The following is a 22,259-nucleotide window of genomic DNA, read 5'->3' as shown; positions in this document are numbered from 1 at the left end:
CCTGGAGCATAACTTGTCTGGGCTGCACACACCAAACTTCGGCAAACAAGTTAACTGTTAGAGAGTGGTGGGTGTAGTGAGAATAAAAATGGCAATAACAAGGATGAGAAAGGCAGAGAGAGAAGGAGGACGAGACATGAACAAATAATAGGATAGATTTTCTTATAGCCAAGGGTAAATTTCAAATGCGTATATCCACTGATCATTAGTAAGAGCGGAAGGTTTGTATTATTTATATGAGAATCACCATTTATGTTACATATACTATGCAGTGTGTGATATATATTGACACTAATTATCATATTTCTCTTCTGTCACAATGTGTACAATACTCATAATTCACACACTGCATAATTCACACACTGCAAAAGCTTTCATCATAACAAGACTCCCAGTCACGTAGTCAGTTTCACAGGTTATGGTTTACAAAACAAGACTGACCTGCACCCGAGCAAACTTTTCAGAAATTAGGATCGATATCTTGAAATAATAAAGATCTCTGCACAAGTACATAGAAAAAAATGATTTGTTTTGGAAGTTTGTCAAATAATATCTTGTCTTATTGCCAAATTTAAGTTCAGGGGAGTCCCCGTACACAGCAAGCATGAAGTGTGGACATCTCTCCTTTTAATGCATGTATAGGTCCTGTGTGTATTTCTGCCCTGTGTGTATATGACAACAGGGTGAAAAAAATACATTTCCCCTTAGGGATTAATAAAGACTCTTGTAGACTGATTAACTTAAAGGGGCAGTTCACCCCCAAATCAAAGACAACATATTTTCCTTTCACCTGTAGTGCTGTTTACCAGCCTAGATCGTTTTGGTGTGAGTTGCCAAGTGTTGGAGTTATCGGCTAATTTTCTGTGCAGTATATGTTGCTGCTGCAATCTCAGGTCAGTCAGAAAACTGACATTTGAGCGCATTGTTTCTGGAAACGTGTCATGATGTGGTTGGTCGGTCGGTCGGTCGGTCGGTCGGTCAGGTTTTATTGTCCCCAAGGGGAAATTCTTTTCCACAGCACTGTACTTGTTGGACTCAGCATGAAAAACAATGACATACAAACACTGTCACCATCAGAATATATCATATCGAGCAGCACGTAAAAAGTAACGACATATATACAGCATATAAACATGACACAATCAACGGGGCCTGTTGTTCAGAGCAGCTATGGCTGCGGGAATCAGGCTTTTCCTGAAGCGGGTCCTTCTGCACCTCAGTGTTGTATACCTGCGTCCTGAGGGCAGCAGGGCAAGATGTTCATTTAGTGTGTGTGTGGAGTCCTGTTCTATTGAGGTTGCGATACATGTGATAGCTCTGTTATTAAGTTCAGCGAGGTTGGGTGTGGGAAGACCAATGATTTTTGCGGCAGTGCCAGTTATGCGTGTGAGTTTAGTCCGGTTTTTGACAGAGAGCATGGTATAGAAACAGGTAGAACAGTACAGTAGGATGGATTGAATAATGCTTTGGTACAGTAACAGCAGGAGATGTGGAGCAACATAGAGTCCTTTAAGCTTATGGATAACTGATAGTCTTTGTTGACTACGTTTCTGGATGTCTGATGTGCTGGTCGAAGGTGAGTTTATTGTCCAGTGTTATTCCGAGGTATTTGAAGCTGTCTACTGTTTCAACTGTTTGGTTGTTAATGATAATGGGGTGCTGGGGGGAGGGAGCGCTGATTATTAATTCTTTTGTTTTGGTGACGTTGAGGTTGAAGGTGGTCACTGTCACACCACTGGGTGACGTGTGTGACAGTGTTATGGTAGTTGAGGGCAGAGTCGTCTGTGAGAAGGGCGAGGATGGCTGTGTCGTCTGAATATTTGAGGTAAGTGGTCCTGGGGGATGGGTTGATGCAGTCATTAGTGTAAAGTGTGTAAAAGTAGGGACTCAACATACAACCCTGCGGTGCTCCGGTGTTGGTGGTGAGTGCAGGTGATGTGGTTGAGCCTACCTGTACAGCTTGTAGTCTCTTACTGAGGAAGTTGTGGATGAGATTGATCAGTCGAGGGGGGATGTTGAGATGTTGTAGTTTGGATCATCAGATGCCGCTGTATGGTTTTGAAGGCAGAGCTGAAGTCCACGAAGAGTATCCTGATAAAGTGGCCCAGAGAGTCTAGGTGCTGAAGAAGGAGGTGCAGCAGGCAGGTTGTAGCGTCCTCTGTGCCCCTCCTAGAGTTTCAGAAGGTGTATGATTTAACTTTTTCCCCATGGTTTAGTGTTAAAAAAGTAAACAAAAATAGAAATAAATGGGAATACTGAATCACAATACTGAAAAATCACAGTATATATCAAATTGCCACTTAAGTATCATGATACTTTTGAATCGGGAAATAAGCATATCGTCCAGTCTCTACTGGCCTCTCTCAGATATAATGGAACTAGGTGGCACTCGGCTTGTGGTGCTCAAAGCATTAAAACAGCCCAACAGCGATGTCTCTTTCCAGAAATCACAAGCCAATAACGCAAAATAATCCACAGACCTTGTTGTGAGCAGTTTCATATAGGAACTATTTTCTTTCTACCAAACTACACCCACCAACTGTATCACCATGGATAGGAAGCATGCATCTACTCATGGACAAGAGACTCTGCTCGAGGTGCTTGAGGTGTAAACAATAATGGTGTCCTCTTCAGCTGAGCAGAACCATTTAAATATTGTTATTTTCATCCATTAGTAAATATAACACCACCAAAACAGTCTAGATTGATAAATAGCAACACAGGTAATAGGTAAAATATGTATTCTTGATTCTGGGGTAAACTGTGCCTCTAAGATTGTTTTTAACTCACAGTACTCTATTTAAAATGGTTTGTTTAAGGACACAGCTCATTATATAGCAGCAGAAATACATGGGGCACAGATGTGACACTGTGTCTGTGTCCCATGTATTTTTGCCATTAAGACTCATGGAAATGAAAGGCTAAATTTGTGCAAATGTGTGACGCTAAAGCTTGAGGTGAGATACAGAGGTGAAATTGTGGTTGGGCTGAAAATGGCACACCCTAAGATATTAAAGGCAAAGTCTAACCTGAAATCCATCAGCCAAATGCATTTTTCCCTTACCCAGACTGCTTCCTGCTCATTCAAAGAGCGTCTGTGTGATTTGCTGGGGTGCAGAGATAGCAGCTCACATCAGTACAACAGAACTTAAACTGGAATTTGGTTTATGGATGTGGAAGCACCAGAAAGAAGATTCAAAACTTTCAAAACAGAATTGAAAGATTACTTGTGCATTACATGTACCACACAGACGCTCATGTGATTTTTTTTCTTAGCAGAGATAGACATTTGTGAGGTGTAGTTTGGTAGAAAGTTCTCAGCAAAACTTCAAGACAAGGAGCTGCATCATTACATTCAGAAGGAGATGATGTTGAGAAGCAGGAAAATATATCGTATTTTGTTTTTGGACAGGACAAAGGGTTTAAGAACTGATGTTTGCCAAGGAAGTGTCCATCAACTACCACATGCCACTAAGCAAGATACTGAGTGCCTAATACAGCACTTCACTCACTCTTAGTCAGCCTGGATAAGAGCGTCAGCTAAACTCCTAAAGCGCGTCATTGTTGTGATGTATAATATCTCCGCACAGAGGCTGTAAATCATGGAAAAAAGGGTGCCACATAACTCTCTCCTCCTGTCAGGTTTACTGTCACAAAGCGGAAAAGAGGGCAGACACACTGAAAGAGTCATGTTTATGAGAGAAGAAGAGAAAGTAAGCAAGACTGATAGACACAAGAGAGACAGTATGCACCACAGACACAGAGACAGATGGGAAGAGAGATGCAGGGAGACAGAAAGACACATCATGTTTGAGACAGAGGCGAAACAAATAAAAACGGATAGAAATGCCAAACAACAGATAAAATTGATAAGGAGAGACAGATGAATGTGGAGAAATGTAGTGATACAGACAGAAACAGGATGGATTGGAGACAAAACGGTGCAAAGAGAAGGAGAAAGTAAAAACAAAATTGCGGCTGAGAGAAAATCTCCTTAAATTGAAGTGAAAAGTGGAGCTAGAGAGATAAGGAGCAGATTTGGAGTGTACATTGAGGTGAAGCTGCTGCTGACAGCAGCAGGGCTTTGCTGCTTAGGATGGAGAGGACGGATTGACGGGACATCGACGGATAGAGGGCGGCAAGAGACGGACTGAGGGAGAGGTACCAGGGAGATTTACAGGGGTAGTGCTGATAGGTCACTGGATAGGAGGTGAGAAAAACCCTCATCCACCTTCTCAGACAGGCTTATGGGAAGTGGTCTGAAGTGGAGGACGTTTGGTGGAGACGAGTGCAGAGCTGGGCTTCGGTCTTATTCCACAGCAGTGGAATTTTCTAAGGACTGTTCACAGGGATGTCAACAGAATGAGAGGATGTAATACTGACGTTTTGTAGCACAATGAGTGTCTGGTCTTACAGGAAAGGAAGTTTTAGTAAGGTAAGGTAAGGGCAGGTAAGGACCTCGTGATGCTTCTGAGGGTAAAAGATAGATTATCAAATGGTTTACTGGAAAGGGAGGAAGCAGGATTGTGAGACAGAAGTCAACTTTGAAAAGAACTTTACCCCCCCAGCTCAGTGTCCACCCTCAGCCTTAAACACTTAGACTTTTCTCAGTAGCTCATATTTCTAAAGGCGGGCTCAAACTACAGGAGTTGTGGGTCGATATATTCCAGATTCTCCAGACTCTCAACGAAAGGCGAACAACTCCAGTCGGTACCGATATTGGCTCAGATTATCTGGTGATGTGAGAGGTTTACAGATTTTACATCTCCCGAACAGCTTGCAGGCTCATTAGAGCAACATGTTTGATATTGATTTATGATTTAAAATCTGGATGATTAGAATGATGATTACATCAGTACAGAGCTGATGGCGTTGCCAAAGCAATGGTAAATATTCTACCCCTTAAGGCTAATGTTAGCTAGCTTACTACTGTTGGCAGATATTAAAATTTTCGCTGAAGAATACACAACCTATGTTGACCGTTTTTTTCATCCAGGCATGTTTAGCTTTTTGCTTTTGTTCTCCTCACGTCACTCTCTGCTTCGTTTACATCTGCTCCCCATGAGATGTCATGGCGTGGTGCATTCATGCTCCCTCTGGCACGATAATCCTTATAACATCCTGTAGGGTGTGATGCACCATTATTTTCCAATCTTGTAGTGTGTGCATGTTTGAGATTAGAGAGAAAAACATCATTAAAGTTTCTCCTTATGTGCAGGATACAACCTGATTTCAAAAATGGTTCAGGTTATATGTATATGATTCAAAAAGCTTGGGACAGAATAATTCCTTTACACATGCCGAATAAAAAATAATAGTCCGCTTACCATGTTCATCTTGGGTATTTTCACATGACAGCATATGGAAAAACTTTTTTCTAACTTTACTCCCATGAGACTTGCCTCATCTGCTTCCAGCTGTCTGCCTGAGGCTGGTACTGAGTGCACATTAAAATCATGACAAGAAAAAGAAAGTAATTTTCTCTCAATGAAAAACGTAGTCTCCTCAAAGCTTATGGCTGCTAATGACCTGTGTGAGGGATCGAGACAGGAAACAAATGCGCACAGTGTACAGGAAAAGCACCTGTGGTTGATGACGCCCTCATAAAGTGGATTGATAATGCCCTCGTAATGAAACAACTGTGGCGTATTTTTGAAACAGTCAATAGTATTCAGAAAATGACAAAGCTGTCCATTTCATTACTTTATATTCATGTGATAAACATACAAATGTCAGTTAGATGGTTATATTCATGGGATATAAAGAAAAAGGCGCAATTTTGTTTTAACGACTGTATTTAGAAGTTGCCCCTCCCTGTTTTTAATGTTACAAAGCTATGGATTGTGTGAAATTCCCTTAAGCAGCATCTGCAGGTTTGCAGACTTACAGTGTGCACAAAGTGTGAAAGAGTCCATGAGAGAGCCCTCAAAGCAACAGCGATTTTACAGCGCGACAGCTTTGAGCCCTCGCAGACTTATTTTGCCAACGCGCGCTGAATTCTGTTAAGTCCGCGAGGGTGAACACTGGTACTGGAAATAAGTCTTGCCAGCTCTGTTGCACTGCTGGATTGATCCTCGGGGAAACATCGAACAAGACCAAAGGTTCCACCTCATCGACCTCACTCCCTCTGCCTTCACCCAGTCACTCAGGTGAAACGCAATACGAGTACATGAATGTGTTAGAGACCACTTTAGGCTCAGTGATTCTCACTCACATCCCCTAACCGCTCCCACCTCAATGTGCATTACATTGTAGCCTCTGCAACACAGAGTAGTGTGGGGGCATGATGTGATAGCAAATAATGCTCCTTTCACACTGTATAAGTGTCACTTTTCTGCTGACACAGGACTGTAAATACTCATACACACACTCTGGCTGCAGCATAAGACCAGACAACCTCTGAGGCATTGCAAGTTTAGGGAAAAAGAGGACACAGGGCCTATGAATGAAGTGTGTGTTAGTGTGTGTGCATTTGTGTTTATTTGTGCAGCACATGGCATGAGTACAAACGTTTTTACCAAGTCTACTTCCTTTAAGAACAAGCTGTCTGATTATGGAGTGTTCTGCTGCACAAATGTGGCTTATATTTTTGTATAGCTACGTGTATGTGAGCGTGCATGAGTGTAAATTCTGAAATGTACTTATGGAAAAGAGGCTATTGAGACTTTTCCGTTCATATCTCTGGGTTGTTTACAGGACTGGACAAGACTTTGCCAAAGTGATGTGAGATCTTCCACCCTAACTTTGGCTGAGTGCGTGTGTGTGTGTGTGTGTACGTATTTTTGTGGGTTGTGTGTGTGTGTTCTTTCACACTCAGGATGAGCTTTGGCTTGTGTAAGGAGCTTTCCGGAGGAGACGAAAGCACGGCTGACAGCGGCAGGGGATTAGCTCTCACCGAAGAAACATCCATGAAAACTGTGTATGTGTATCTACGTCTGTTGGTGCATATATGTTTATGTGTGCGTGATGTTTGGCATTAGGGATGCGTCATCACAAAACAACAACAGATTTGTCTATTCTTTAAACAGCTGGATGCATCTCTTTGCCAGCTCTACTTATCTGTTCCGTGCATCTGCTTCATACACAGTCAGCTGCGGGTCATTTGAAACGCTGCAGACTCCACACAGTCGCTACACACTGCCTGTTGTAATTGGACCTGTACGGGATGATAACAGCAGAGATATAACAAGATAAGCTTGGCAGAACATTCTCGCAGTTTACAGAGTGTTGCAATTAAGCCGGTGCACTTAGCTGGCCAGCAGACAGGGACACAAGTGGGCAGCAGACAGAACTCGACCAGATAGATGAATATTAAATCCTCGGTTTGATTCCTGACTCAAGTACTGCGAGTAAAAACTAATGGCTAGTTTGAAAAAAGTGACAATTAAAGAATGAACATAAGGCCGTCAGCAGAGAGGAGCTGAATTGGTTTTTTCCAGCCGTACAGCTGTTGAAAAAATCTGGCAAATGTTCTGATGATGGCAGGCTGGTCCCAGCGGTGACTGTATGCCTGCGCTTATACATGAGGTCATTTTTAATCAAGTTCTAAAAAGTTACATGTGTATATATACCAGAAGGACATCGCCAAATTACAATCACTTTATTGATCTCCAGAGGGATACTGTGATAAGACGTATATGCAGAGAGAAATTACAAGTAAAATAGAGGAATAAGATGCATGTAAAAGGAGTGCATTATGCTTCAATATAAAGTGAGACAATAAAAAATAAGAAATTATAAAATAGCAATATAGCAGCAGGAGTTGGCATACTTTGATCCTGTCTTTGGAGAAGTAAGATTCAGATGTGTTGCCCAGTGAATGCAGCAACTACTTCATGGAAAGTTTATTTTATTCTGTAACATTTGTTTTTTTCTTTCTTTTAGTTTTGTTTCCATGGAAGCCAGCAACAGTACAACACACCAGCAACTTGATGTGTTGGTTATTTGCATAATTGTTATGTGCGTATGTAAATAATATATTACTTATTTTGCAGTTTTCAGATAAACACACATATATACAAGATATGAATCCCAAAAAATATGTAAGTAAAGTATTGTGACAAGGAACATTTTTATTTCAAAGTTATTATGAAAAATGATAGCATCAACTATAAGTTAACTATAAAATGCATCTCACTGGGTCTATAAAACATTTATGCACTGCAAATTGCTTTTTGTATATCTTCCAACATATAATAGAAAATATGACTAAATGGAATACCAATAGTTATATAATATTAACATGCTGTTTCATCAGTCAGGCTCTATTATACTGATCTGTCGCTTACTGCTTTAACATTGTTTCTATAAGCAATATTCAGTAGCTTGAACTACAGGTGGGCGATGTTTCAAATGTATTCAATTTTTAAATATAATTTTATGTGCAATATGACTAATGAACATATATATCATGTCGAGATATTCCATTTCAGTAATTATGCATTAAAAGCAAGTCAAGTTTACATGCAGGAGACTCACTCCTCTCTCTCTCTCTCTCTCTCTCTCTCTCTCTCTCTCTCTCTCTCTCTCTCTCTCTCTCTCACACTCACTCACTCACTCACTCACTCACTCACTCACTCACACACACACTCACACTCACACACACTCACACACACACACTCACACTCACACACACACCCAGAAACTGATCAAACACACCTATCAGTTTAACACCAATTTTTAACATCTATTCAAAATGGAGGAAGATCCACGAGTGAGTCTGTTATCTGACAGTGATTTGGTTTGAGGAGGGCAGATGTGAACAGACTACTATCCTCTGCGAAATATGCAACAAACCAATTGATGCTAAAGGTAGCAGCACCACAAATCTGTCACTTAAAACACCACCAAGTGCAGAACACTGCAGTCGAGCCAGCCACTTTGAAAACGACAAGTTACGTGTATGGTATATACTAGGCATTATGGTAAGATTGTGTGAGCACTGACAGTATAAAAGCAATGCCGAACACATTCACAAAGACCAATCTGACTTCAAACTGACAGTGCACCTCCTCAGAGTGTCACTGAGAAACTTCCTGTTTATGATTTCACTTCAGAATAATAGCAGACCACCTCAGAGTGTCACTCAGACAATATCAGGAAGCTGATGTGGAATTTCAAAATTAAAGCCTCTAAAAAGTCATATACAAGCTGTGTTCCCTCTAAATTCAGATGGGTTTACTACAATGATCACACTTGTACGATCATATGCATCAAAGGGTTTAGTCAAACAGCAGAGACAATATGAAAATATTTAGATATGTTGTATATCGCGGTGTAGCCTAAAAATAGAGAAATTATTTGTAAGCCATATCATCCAGTCCTTGTTTGAACCATAAGAAGTGTTGTTAGAGACCTCAGTCACAGTACAGAATATCCTCAAGGCTATGGTGGCTTTTACGCAATGATTACCAGCCTGAAAAGTTTTTGTCCAAGTGTACATGCATTAAAACAACAGAACAAAACAAGAAAGGGCACTAATTAGCTCCTTGGAGTCCACGAGAGAAAAAGCAACCAGTAAAGTGCAGTTTACTTGATGGGATCTGTCAGCGGGGTCGTATCTCTGACCAATGACACCGCGTGGCTTTAACTACCCGTATAATATTATTCATGTTCGCATCGCTCACTAGGATTGTATGGCCTTTGCTCTCTGGGTGCTTTGTCGTTATGCAATGTCCGACCTCTGGCCTGCCTTTATGTGCATACTGTGTGCTTGCGTATGAGTGTGTGTGTGTGTGATGCTGATGCTGATGTTAACGCAGGCCCCAAGGGTAGGATGGTGAGGTCCGGGACAATCCATTTAGCCTACTCACCCTGGTAATTATTCAGCATCAGTATCACAGAGGACACATACACACAAACTACAAAACAAACTAATGCACATTTAAGAGGGAGAGGCAGAGAGAGGAAGAGAGGGTGGCAGCGAGTGTGAGAGATTACAGTGCTTAGTGTAAAGTAACTCTGAATGCAAATGGTTGAGCTATCGACCAGATAATAGGACAGGCTTGCTGCATGTATGTGTGTGTAACATGGCAGAGTGTGTGTGTGTGCATCCTCCCCCTGCTTGAGGCAAGGGGAAAGGTTAATTCAGGACTGGTGCAGGTCGCTCTCCTCTCACACACCTCCTCTCTCACACCTGAACACGCACACACACAAGCTTATGCCTTGGGCTCTCCTCATCTGCCCCAAAGGCAACTGTCCTTGTGTTCCCCTCACGCCCTTCGCACAAAATCACACAAACGCGCGTTTTTTTGTTTGCACTCACACATCGCCCCGAGCATCGTCGTCTGTGATGTTAATAAGGTGAGGGCAGTGGGGTGGGGGTGGGGGTCATCATGCCTGAATTATGACTCACAGTTCTGCTCCCTTAGCAACTGCCGGACTGCGTTTACCTGGCACACACACACGCACAGCGTGCCAAGGTGACCTTCACATCCTCGCAAACACCTCCCTCAGACACACAGAGGCACATGCGCTCTCTCTGCCCTCACTCTCACATCCTCCTATATCTCACATCCCACATGTGTGGCCCTCGGACAGATTATTGGATTATTATTTATTAACACTCAGACCTTGACCTCTCTTTCACCCCTTCCTCAACATCATCTTCCCTGCATTGCACTTTCCTTGGCTCTGTTACCTTTTCTGCCCTCCTCCTCATCTTCCGTCCTGCTCAGACACTGACTGCATCCAAATTGTTAATTGTACAATGCACACATACTAATAATAGTGTCAGTGTAGATAGATGTGAAAAGTTTGTGAAAGGTAAGAATATGCATGCAAAATACAAGAAAATACTGGGTCACTACACAGTCAAAACTGTCCCATGGCTCTTTTCACCATGCCGTTCCCATAGAAACAGCCTAATCAGGGGATGTTTTCTAAACAATGTGACAGGTTACAGTGGGAGGAGTGGCACCTGGAATCGGCAAGTTCAAATTTATGTTTTTGAACGACTTTGTGACAAACATATAGCGCTGAGTCTAAGGCAACAGATTTCTTCTGGCATGATAAAGGCTCCCTGCTGCTTCTACAAAGTTCTGAAACTATTAATATGACAATCTACTTATCAACACGCAACAAAAATCTAGGCTAAACACAACACATTTGTTTCTGCTGCCATTTTTCTTACGTTGAAATAAAAGATCTAAGACTTTTCTATGCACAAAAAAGGCTCATCTCTCTCTAATTTTGCTCAAATTCAAAATCCTATTAGCACTTCTCCTTCACCAAGATAATCCATCCACCCGACAGGTGTGGAATATCAAGATGCTCATTAAACAGCATTGTTAGTACACAGATGTGCCTTGGGATGGCCACTCAAACGTGTAGCTTGATCTTAAAAAATACATTTTATGATTTTAACATGACTGCTGCTACAAATGCAATTTTTAGTCCCAGATAACCCAAAGAATCAGTCAGTATCTGGTGTGACCACTATTTGCCTCATGCAGTGTGACACATCTCCTTCACACAGGTTGTTGACTGTGGCCTGTGAAATGTTGGCCCACTCCTCAATGGCTCTGAAGTTGTTGAAAATTGACAGAAGTTAGAACCCACTGTTGTACACACCAATCCAGAGCATCTCAGTCATTTAATATTGAGTACCTGCCGTTACCAAGCCCTGATCCGATACTTCTATGTTCCTAGATAATACAGCTGCATGGCACACACTTAAAGTACTCAAAATCACTCCAGTGTAGGCCTTGGCTCATACTTGACAACTGAATAGCTCTGTAATGCATTCAGAAAAAAATCCCTTCATCCAGGTGTTCCTTAATGGTACTTCAATACATTTTTACAAACTAGAAAAAGTATATATATTAAAAAAAATAAATAAATAAAAAATAAAAAATAAATCCTCTGTAATCTTTCTGGCCTTGTCACCATCTTGAGGGAATTTCTCTGTCCCTTTAAGAGAGCATCCTCCAGTGTTCGCTGCTTTGGTGCAGCCATGCCTAAGTTCCGCAAGTGAACTGTATTCTGTAGACTGTTAATTGTATTTGTCTATACTTCCTCGGCACAAATTAGGCTACATTAATATACTGGCCGTTTGCCCACAGGGCTTTTTTTGCACTGCAGTGTTGTAGTGAGTGCAGTTGACATCAGTTCTGCACCGCTGTCTATCTCTGTGATGAAACAGCATCTGCCTTAGATGACAGTGATTGCTCATAACTTTGATAATTAATATGAATAAACTGAGTCATTCTGCATTTTACTTTCATTAATGGCTTGTGTGTGTGTGTGCTGTTCCACCTCTTATTCGCACACACAGGAGCTCAGCAGAGAGGAGGAGAGATAGACAGTGGATCCTTACAACATGGGACCGTGCATTATCATGCTGCAACATGAGTTCATGGTGGCAGATGAATGGCATGACCATGGGTCTTAGGATCGCTTCACCTGAGCAGGTGTGCTGGAGCCTATCTCAGCTGACATTGGGCGAGAGGCGGGGTACACCCTGGACAGGCCGAACTATCACAGGGCTGACACACAGAGACAGACAACCATTCACGCTCACATTCACACCTATGGGCATTTAGAGTCACCAATTAACCTAACTTGCATGTCTTTGGATTGTGGGAGGAAGCCAGAGTACCCGGAGAAATCCCACGCTGACACAGGGAGAACATGCAAACTCCGCACACCCTGGGTCCAAACCAGGAACCTTCTTGCTGTGAGGCGACAATGCTAACCACTGCACCACCGTGCTGCCACCTCACATATGATTCAAACTGTTGTCAATTAAACGCACCTGTGTTTGTTGTCCATAGCTTATGCCAGCCCATACTATAACCACACCGTCACCATGGGGCACTCTGTTCACAACGCTGGCATTTGCAAACCACTCGCCCACACACCACCATACATGCTGTCTGCCATTTGTCCAGTACAGTGCAAACAAGGATTCATCTGTGATGAAAAAAAAGTGCCAGATGCCATGAAAGGTGCAAAGCAAAAACAAAACTGATACAATAATATTTTTGTTCAGTGTGCTTTGTCATTTGTCGAGCAACAATGCCTCACACTTGTTGGCTCAAGCTTGTATAAATGTGAAGATGTGCTCCATTTCTTTGGTTTATATCATTGTAAACTGAATATCTTTGACTGTTGGGGATGTCCTCAGGCAATTTGAAGATGTCCCCCTGGGCTCTAGGAAAGTGTCTTGGGCATTTAATACGATTTTTTGACATTTTATAGTTTAAACCTGGTGCTCGAAAGATAAATCTGAGCAGTCCCAAGCCAATACAAGGATAGAAACTTTGTTTTTTTAGAAGTGATTTTTTTACTTTTGAATAGTTGCCCTTTTTTTCTCTCAAATGCTGGATACTTTCACACCTTTACATCTATTAAAAAGCCATCACATGACACAAACTGAGAAGGAAAAATCAGTGTTGGGTTAAACTGCCCATGAGAGCAGAAAAAAAATATAAGAAACAGAATCAACAAATATTTTGATGATCAATTAATCCTTACCAAAAAAGCCAATTATTCCCTGGCTGCTTTCCTCTGTTTCATTATACACTGAAAATCATTAGGTTTAGGACTGTTGATCGATCAAAAAAGCAATTTGAGGTGATCACCTCTTGCTCTGGGACACTGCAGTGGGCCTTTTTCTCTATTTAACAGACTAATAAATTAATAACTGGCAGACTTATAATGACTATAATCATTAGTTGCAGTCCTACCACTCATAGTTCATGCAGACACTGAAGCCATCACCTCTCGCGCAGGGTCAAGAACATAGAAATTGCTTCATTTTAAAAGGCCACTAGCCAGAAGGGGCGGGAACCTCTGGACTCAACAATGAATTGATTTTTTTTTAAAAATCAATACTGTAAAATAAATGTTGGTTGCAGCCTTACCTCTATGTTAAAGTCTGCTTAAGATGTAGAGGAACACACACTGCATCCTGCACCATCAGTATGTATAATGTCACACTTAAAGGGCAATCTCCAAGATATCAGTCTTGGTTGATTTTGCGACACCTGTAGTTACTGCTGTTAACAGCAAATGCAGTTTAATACTGCAGGTCACAGAGTTCTAGGGGAAGCAAAACAAACCATTATCAGTTTTATTAAGAGGCGAGGCAATAATTGGCCTTTTTCCATCATTCTGGGAGCAACAGTGATCTGCTTTTACACTGCATGAGTCTGCGGACAGCAGGGCTCAGTGACAAGTGTCAATTACCTTCCTAAGTTGGAGGTGTGCAGTCTGTCGCCTGCAGCTCTTCATTTAACAGCTCATTGTGACTGCTTCTGACTGTTTCACTGCTCTCTTGGATATTTCAAACTGATCTGCTGTCAAAAAACACAGAAAATTACCATTTTGTTTTGTGGACGCATTTTTGTTGAACAATAGCTGTAAGTGCTAAGCTAAATGAAAAACACATTGCATTTTCTGTGACTCCTTTTTAACAAAAGGCAACTTGTGTTTCTCGAGGTGAATGCTTTTAAAGGGTAACTGCAGTATTTTTCAACCTGGACCCCATCTCTTATGTTTCTGTGTTTAAGTCACTAATGAGAATAACAATTTTTCAAATTAGTCTAGTATTGAACAATACAGCAGCAGGCAACAAACAGGCTGCAACACTTGGGGCAATCAAACATGGCCACTAAAAGTCCTTGTTTTTGCCACTGACAAGCTCATATTGTTATTGTAAGTGTCAAGGATCCCTACAGAGACAGACCTTTTTTAAAAGAGTAACATCCTTCTTGTTTAACCAGAAACAGCCCCACAATCACCATCACCCAATCCACCAGATCCCATTTAAAAAAACAATAATTTTATAATCTTAGAAACACATTAATTTCAAAGCCAGCAGAAACAAAATCAAATTCACAAACGTCTTCTTGGTTTGTTTTCAACTGTTAAAAACAATCACCAACTCTGGCTGGTTGAAATAAAGCCTTAATTCAACCAGTTAGATGTGAAAATATGCTGGCTCTATACACACTGAAATAACTGTTTATTCAAATGGAGTCTGGTGGGTTTGGCAATGACAATTTTGGGGCTGTTTCTGGTTAAAAATGGATCTCACCTTTTAACAAATAGGTCCGTCTCTGTAGGGATCCTTCCCATAATGTCGTCAGACTCTTGAAGATCCTAGACTGTCAGTCGTAAAAACAAACACCTTTAGTGGACGCACATTGAGGGTGCAAAATTGCCCCGCTGTCGACCCTGTCACTCAATACCAGACCACATTCAAAAATTGCTGTTCTTATTAGTCATTCGACAAAAAAAATGTTAGGAGTCCAGGTTGAAAAATACCGACCCTACCCTTAATGTGAAGATGCAGCAGTAGAAAACGTTTGGTTTGCAGTAGCAGGAAGTTAATACAGCAACTTGACACCCGGTTCATAATGCTGCAAATTTAAAAATGTTGCAGTCCTTTTGTCAGTGGGCCACAGACTCAGGTAGTGACTTTCATAACAAACATTTAAATGAAATCTTCGAGATTATATTACTTTAAGTAGAAAGAACTAATAATCCGTATGCAACTGCTGGACTCTTTTTCATTTCTACCTGCCATGCGACTCTCGGTTGCCTCCCAGAATGCACTTGTCTTGTTTTCCCTGTCTTTGACCACTTTTTCTCCCCAACACTGTTTTTATTCTCTCCTCTTGTTGTCCTCCCCTTCCTCCTCGCTGCTACCTGTCCCCTCCCAGAGCACAACACAGGCCACCAGAGTCACACCCTCCCACCTCTCACACACTGCAAAGTGCTAGATGAGTCCTGACAGAGCAGATGGGGTGTAGAGGCCACTGTTTTAACAGCCATTACCAGGATAGGTGCTGACAGCTCGGGTGCCTGTGCATCCCTGCCTCTCTATGTCTCTCTCCGTCTGAGCGTTGGATGAGTGTGTGGCAACGCTCCAATTAGGGCACGGCGGAGGAGTGGCATTTTAACAAGGACTGTGATAAAAATGGTGGAATCTGTTGTGCTGTTTGGGGGACGTGTTTTCATTTTCAGGATCAGACTGATGGCCATGTACTGAGACAAACACCTTATTCCCACTTTATGTGTGTCTGATTGTGTTTGTCTCTCTGAACAAACCTAACAACTGCAGACAGGGCTAAGCTCATACTGAGGAGAAAACATTTCAAAACTGCATCATGAAACAAAGTTAAAAAGCCTCTCAAACTGACAAGAGGAACATTTATACAAAAGAGAAACTGCGGAGATGAAAGAGGGACTGTTTTACATGTGTATTATTGTTGGGATTTCTGTTGTAACACTCAGGCAATTGGATAAATGAGACTAACTGAATGCTGATATTGTTGTTTCAGTTATATTTGGCAAAGATCAGCTTTACTGCCCTTAAACCCCCCTGTGGAGGGAGGGGGTCAAAATAAATTTCACTAAAAAATGCTTACTCAATTAGGTGGGTGTTGCTTGGCATGAGCTTCAATCCAACTTATCTCTTTGTTTTAATTAAATGTGGCGTGTTTGCCTCTGGAGTTGCTTTGTTTAATGGCGATAAAGCAACAGAATGCAGCCACAGCGCCTGTCATCGTGAAAAACAATCAGCAGCTCAAGATAAAGGCCAAATCCACAGTAATTATTGCACCTTAAACACGAGGGTTTATGCTCATATCTTTCTGCTTTGTTTTAATTTGGGGAACAGCCAGATAGAAGGCATAATAGACGGCTGTAATTACGAGAAGATTGCGAAACGGGATTATTGGCTAATGCTTCACATACAGTACAGAAGAGCTGTTATTCCTGGTGAAAAGAAATTCTTTTGAGCGCGGTAGAGGAAATACAGCAATGCAGGGTCGCAGTCTTACATCTCTGCACATTTATCTCGATGCATTAGCAATGAGGACCTTGTTTATTTTGCTATCTCAAGGTTTATAAGGATGGCGTGACACAGAGCTTTACAGGTAAACGAGATTACTTCCCAGGGACAGAGCATGCCAGAAACAAAATATTGTCCCCCAGCGGGCTTGATGTTCCCTGTGGTTAAAGAGCCATGTCTTGTCGGATCTGCTCGTGTCAGAGGCAAAACAAGACTAACAAATTCTTTCCTGTGTTTTGTTTTCAGCCTGAAGCAACACCAGCAGTAAGCCACAGAGACAGGCCACTCTGAAAGGAAGAAGAGATGAAGACCGAGATTATTGGAATAAACAACTTCAGAATAAAAGGACTCATGTCGGAAACCGAATAGTATGAGAAAGTTGTGCAGAGTAACTTCAGTGTGTGTGTGTGTATGTGTGTGTGTCTGTGTGTGTGTGTGTGTGTGGGTATAGGTGTATGGGTGTCCTGGGCATCCATGCATGCATCTGCAGTATGCATGTGTGGGTCATTGTGAGTGTGTTTATTTCTATCTTTGATCTAAAAATATATCTCGGAGATTTATTCAGCACCTAAGTGTTTGATATGAGTTCTCAACACCAACAGCAGCCGGAAAACTTCCGGCTGCATATTGCCACATAACTCCTGTGTGAACCACAATCCTAAAATTGAACTGATGTCAGTGCGTTGCCCAGAGTGGTAATAATCATTACAATGATAGTCATAGAGCAGCAGTAATAATAACTCTGTTAACTAGCCGTCCCCCAAGTGCTCTGACAGTGATCCAAGACTTCTGTTTCTACATGCATTTCATACACAGTGATGGTGGCACATGCGTGGCTCACTTTCAGACCACTTGAGACCTACTCAGGCCCAGACTTTTAAACCCAAGGACAAGAAAACCCCCAACGACCTCAGCCATTGCAGACTGCATGAATTGCCATAACTTTAAAAGAGGCATATTGGTTTGAATCTTGTGTTGTCTTTAAATGTAGTGGATTGGTGTCACTTTTTTTTTTTTTTTTTGAAATGGTGGATGTGTCATTTTGAATCTTTTCATGTATTCCATATAATCAAAACTTTGACATGTGGCATGGTTACAGAAGGCAGAGGAGAAAAGCAGCACAAAGACTTTTAAACAACTCCTGCTCTGAGGTGAGGGTCTGTGCAACTTTGTGAATCATCTACTGTTGAAAACATTCCCACAGCACTGAATACTGATGTCAGATGCAGTCCGGAGGTGACAAAAATTCTCTTCTCTGTTGAGACGGGCGACATGTAGATAATATTTATTTTTCTGTTGCTATGGACAGAGAGGAAAAGAGAAAAAGAAAAAAAAGAAAAACATCACTCCCAATCCATGTAGCAGCCAATGTACAATACAACTGGGATGTAATTCAATGCATGCAAAATGTACAACGTTGCATTCACTTGCCTTTTTGAAACCTATTGCTTGCGCGTTTTGGCAATAGCGCTGCTTTCTAGTGATAGCTTCGTAATGCATTACTGCACATGCTTGCACCTGAGCAAAAAGGTCATCTTTAAGTACCGAACTGGCTTCTTTTCAACTGCGAGTTTACTCATCAAGAAACAAAAAACCTTTTGATACCTAGAAATTAATCACCGCTGTATAACACCCCTCATCTGTAGTGTCTTCAGAGTGTCTGTGAAGTGAGTTTTAACTACAGTTTGTAGCAGCAAGATGAGCGAGGAGAAGACGCTCCACTTTCCTATGCTGACACTGAGCAGCATTTCTCTATAAGCTGAGGAAAGGATTGAAAAAACACTCAATGCTAAGCTATCCTCTGTAAGTTCTTGTTGGTTCAAGCTTTTTTTTTCTTTCCTTTTTCTGTAAACACTTAGTTTTATTTTGTGCTTTGTTCATTTCACGGTGAAGAGAGTGAACTACGAGTGACCTGATTAAAAATTGTTTTTCTTCTGCAGACATATGGATGAGTAATGGTTTTATGCAATCACACTGTAATATTAACAACCATACAATGAGGGTTTGAAGTGAAGTTTAACAAAGCAGTATGTGTAAATAAGCAGTAGCTGCAGGTGAAGTTTGTGTTTTAAGAAGTACGAGAGTTTTGTATTCATAGTGTTTATCTGCACTGAGGGCGATAAGGGAAATGTGTTTCTTATGGGTATTATGAAAAAATACAAATATGCTGGCACTGAAATGAGAATAAACCACCTTTGGGTGGGTCATGTTTATGAATTGATAACCATCAGTGAAAATAAAGTCATCCTGAGCCGAGGAGTCAGTGATGACGGACCAAAATCCAGCGTATGGAAGACAGTGAGTGATCATAGCGGGATTGTGATAAGCTGTTTTCATGAGGACAACCACAGTTTCAACAAAGACCGTCCCCTCGGAGAAACATCTGATATGTGACTGTTTTGCCAGTGGATTCACAAAACAGCCAAAATGACGCAGGACTACAAACTGTTGGATTTAAACACCACGTCTAAAATTACCACCCCCTCTGTTATCGGTGATGCCATGAGAAAAACACAAAAAGTCATATGGCATTTTTTTGATGTGCATCATGACTCTTTTGATGACTATTTACACCGAGTCCTTTCTGCTGTATTCAGAATAGAAGCGGCGTCTGTGTGTGCCGATATCACAGTCTGTGCAGAAGATGATTGTGCCATGAGTCACAGATTTTACCAGATGTTACATAATATATGACAGAGCTGTATCTATGGGTAGGAATTTTGTGATATGATGCTTGCGGGTGGGTGTCTGTGTATGTGAAGCTGTCAACTGCACTGGCAGTGGGAGACTCGCTGTGAGCTGTGTACCGTGAGCACATTTGTAAACACACCTGATGATGAATACAATGAAGATGACAACTATATCTATTTTCTCTTGCAAAATCCAGACCTGTCGTTTTTCTTTTTCTGTGTGTTCGCACCGCCATGTAGATGTGTGAAATTCGCTTTCACTGGCAGCGATCGTCTGTTGCCAAACATGCACAACCTCCAGCTCTGCAGTATCAACAACGCAATAATATTTAGATGATTAATCATGTTATAAATAATATCCTTTTACTTTCAGTGTTTATCAGTTTGTCCTGTCGTTCCCTTTCCCAAACCTTTTTCTTTTTCTGTATAAATATTATACCTCAGAACCTCAGCCAAAGGTACATCAACAGGAGATATGAAATGTAGAATATGAGATACAGAAATCCAATAATATGAATGAATATCTGAAATTTAAATTAGGGAGACGAGTAATAAGGTGGACCAACAGTGTGAAATGTGGAAACTTCAGGCTGTGAAACCTGACACACAGACACAGATATGTTATGAAAATTATGAGTAATTTTTTGAGATCAGTACCCACATTGACATTTAAGAGTTTCAAAATATTTGTTAATAGAAAATGTTTTGAGTTGTAATATTATTCATTTTAAATTAGATTTTTTGTTTTGAGTTATTAGTAATAAGAGAATTATTACTTATGATTTCTCGCAGTATATGATAAAAGTAAGAGGTGAACTGCCACGTTACATCAGCAGAAATTATTACATCTTTATGAAATATTATAATGCCGGTAAGCCTCAAGGAAAACAAGCAGAGGCACCGCTCCACACAGAAAAGGACATGTACCAGTATTTACTGAGTGAGTTTAAATAGTCATCTGGTGATTTCATTTATAAGACAAGATGCATCAGGATCAGTCTGAATCCGCTCAGCAGGGGACAGTGATCGATCGATCGATCGATCGATCACACCACACATTTACTTTGCTGTAATTCATAGGAGCACAGAATAATCTTAGAGAAGAAGATGATCTTAAATTCAGGAAGTTAGGAGAGGTAGAAAACCCAAATATATGCATTTTATATAAGATTTTATTTAGGCATTTTGTGCGGGATGTTTTACTTGTTAGTGCTTTCTAGTGGACAGACTAATGGTGACACTGTTTCCAAATTACCTCAAACTTATTTCTGGACTTAAAAGGAATACTTCACCCACAATATGAGCATTTGTATATTAATTACTCAGGAAAGGACAGCAGAGGAGATAACTGCTCCCCAATGTAACTGGGCTAGAAAGCCAAAAAAAGGTCAGCAGGCTCAGATCTATGCAAAAATCATCTATAGACATCAGTGCACAAAAAAGAGTGAAAAAAAAAAAAGTACAAACAGCAGCAAACGTTTCAATCCTTGACTATCATCAGTGCTCTCAGCAGCCCGAAGACTATATCAATTACTCAACCTGTGTTTTACATTGAATTCATGACGAAAATGTTTTTCTGGCATACCTTCACAGTGAACAAAGAATCCAAAAACTGAGAAATTCTTGATGAATTGTAGCAAAGGGGGGTCGCGTTTAACAGCAAAACAACTATCAAACTACTATCAAAACATCCAAACTCTCACACAACTCATGCAGTATAATCCAAGCCTCATTTATCTAGTTGTATGCCCAGTACCAAAACACAAAATTTTCACTAAAATTTTCACTAAAACATTACTATTAAACACACATAGACAAGTAGCATGCCTTCTCATTCTTCTAAAATGGAGTACACAAGCACTTCTCAATGCACATGCTCGCCCAGAGAAGCTACTCTCATGTGAAAGTAAATATTAAGGTTTTAGGAATAGCATGTTTTGTGAAGTACTGAGACTGGAATTATTCTTCATGAGTTGTCTGAGAATTTGAAACAGATGTTTCGATACTCGGCATAAAGTTAAACATGTTCTAGGTGGGTGTTGGTCGCCAGGGTTGTCCCATGTCACCAATCCGGTTTGTGATTTTCATGGACAGGATCTCAAGGCACAGCTAGGGAAAGGAAATGGTCCAGTTTGGGGACCTCAGAATTGCATCTCTGCCAGAAACTGGTGGATTGCCACCTCCGGGTTGGAGGAGACTTACCACCGCCTCAAGCGAGGGAGTTCAAGTATCTTGGGGTCTTGTTTACAAGTGAGAGTAGAATGGAGCATGAGATGGATCGGCGGTTTGGTGCAGCCTCTGCAATTTACTGGTCCAACTACATCCCATCCCTCACATATGATCATGAGCTCTGGGTAGTGACTGAAAGAATGAGATCACGGACACAAGCGACTGAAATAAGTTTCCTCAGAGGGGTGGCTGGGCTCAGCCTTAGAGATAGGGAGCTTGGGATAGCCGCTGCTCCTTCACGTCATAAGGGGTCAGTTGAGGTGGTTCGGGCATCTGATCAGGATGCCTCCTGGGTGCCTCTAGTTAGAGGTATTCCAGGCATATCCTACTGGAATGAGGCCCTAGGACAGACCCAGAACACACTGGAGGGATTACATATCTAATCTGGCCTGGGAAAGCCTCGGGGTCCCCCGGGAGGGGCTGGAAAGTGTTGCTGGGGAGAGGGATGTTTGGTGTGCTTTGCTTGGCCTGCTGACCCTGCGACCCGGCCTCAGATAAGCGGATGAAAATGGATGGATGTGTCGATATAGTTTTGCTGT

At 41.4% G+C, this 22,259-nt stretch overlaps 1 protein-coding gene across 2 annotated transcripts in view; it reads left to right on the top strand.

The window, feature by feature from the left end:
• The window catches only part of zgc:171482 (zinc finger protein), a 72,036-nt gene extending 52,303 nt beyond the window's left edge, over positions 1-19,733 (top strand). Inside the window, exons 7-8 of one of the 2 annotated variants that reach the window (XM_049599913.1) lie at positions 6,818-6,919; positions 17,048-19,733. In XM_049599913.1, the coding sequence (XP_049455870.1) occupies positions 6,818-6,919; positions 17,048-17,069 (124 nt within the window). In that variant the 3' untranslated portion in view covers positions 17,070-19,733. The remainder of the gene's footprint in view (positions 1-6,817; positions 6,920-17,047) is intronic. The other variant, XM_049599912.1, reaches the window with a different exon arrangement.
• Positions 19,734-22,259: the final 2,526 nt, after the last annotated feature.

The sequence above is a fragment of the Epinephelus fuscoguttatus genome, linkage group LG16 (genome assembly GCF_011397635.1).
Source record: "Epinephelus fuscoguttatus linkage group LG16, E.fuscoguttatus.final_Chr_v1".
Lineage (NCBI taxonomy): Eukaryota > Metazoa > Chordata > Actinopteri > Perciformes > Serranidae > Epinephelus > Epinephelus fuscoguttatus.
This window is presented reverse-complemented; position numbering and strand designations above follow the sequence as displayed.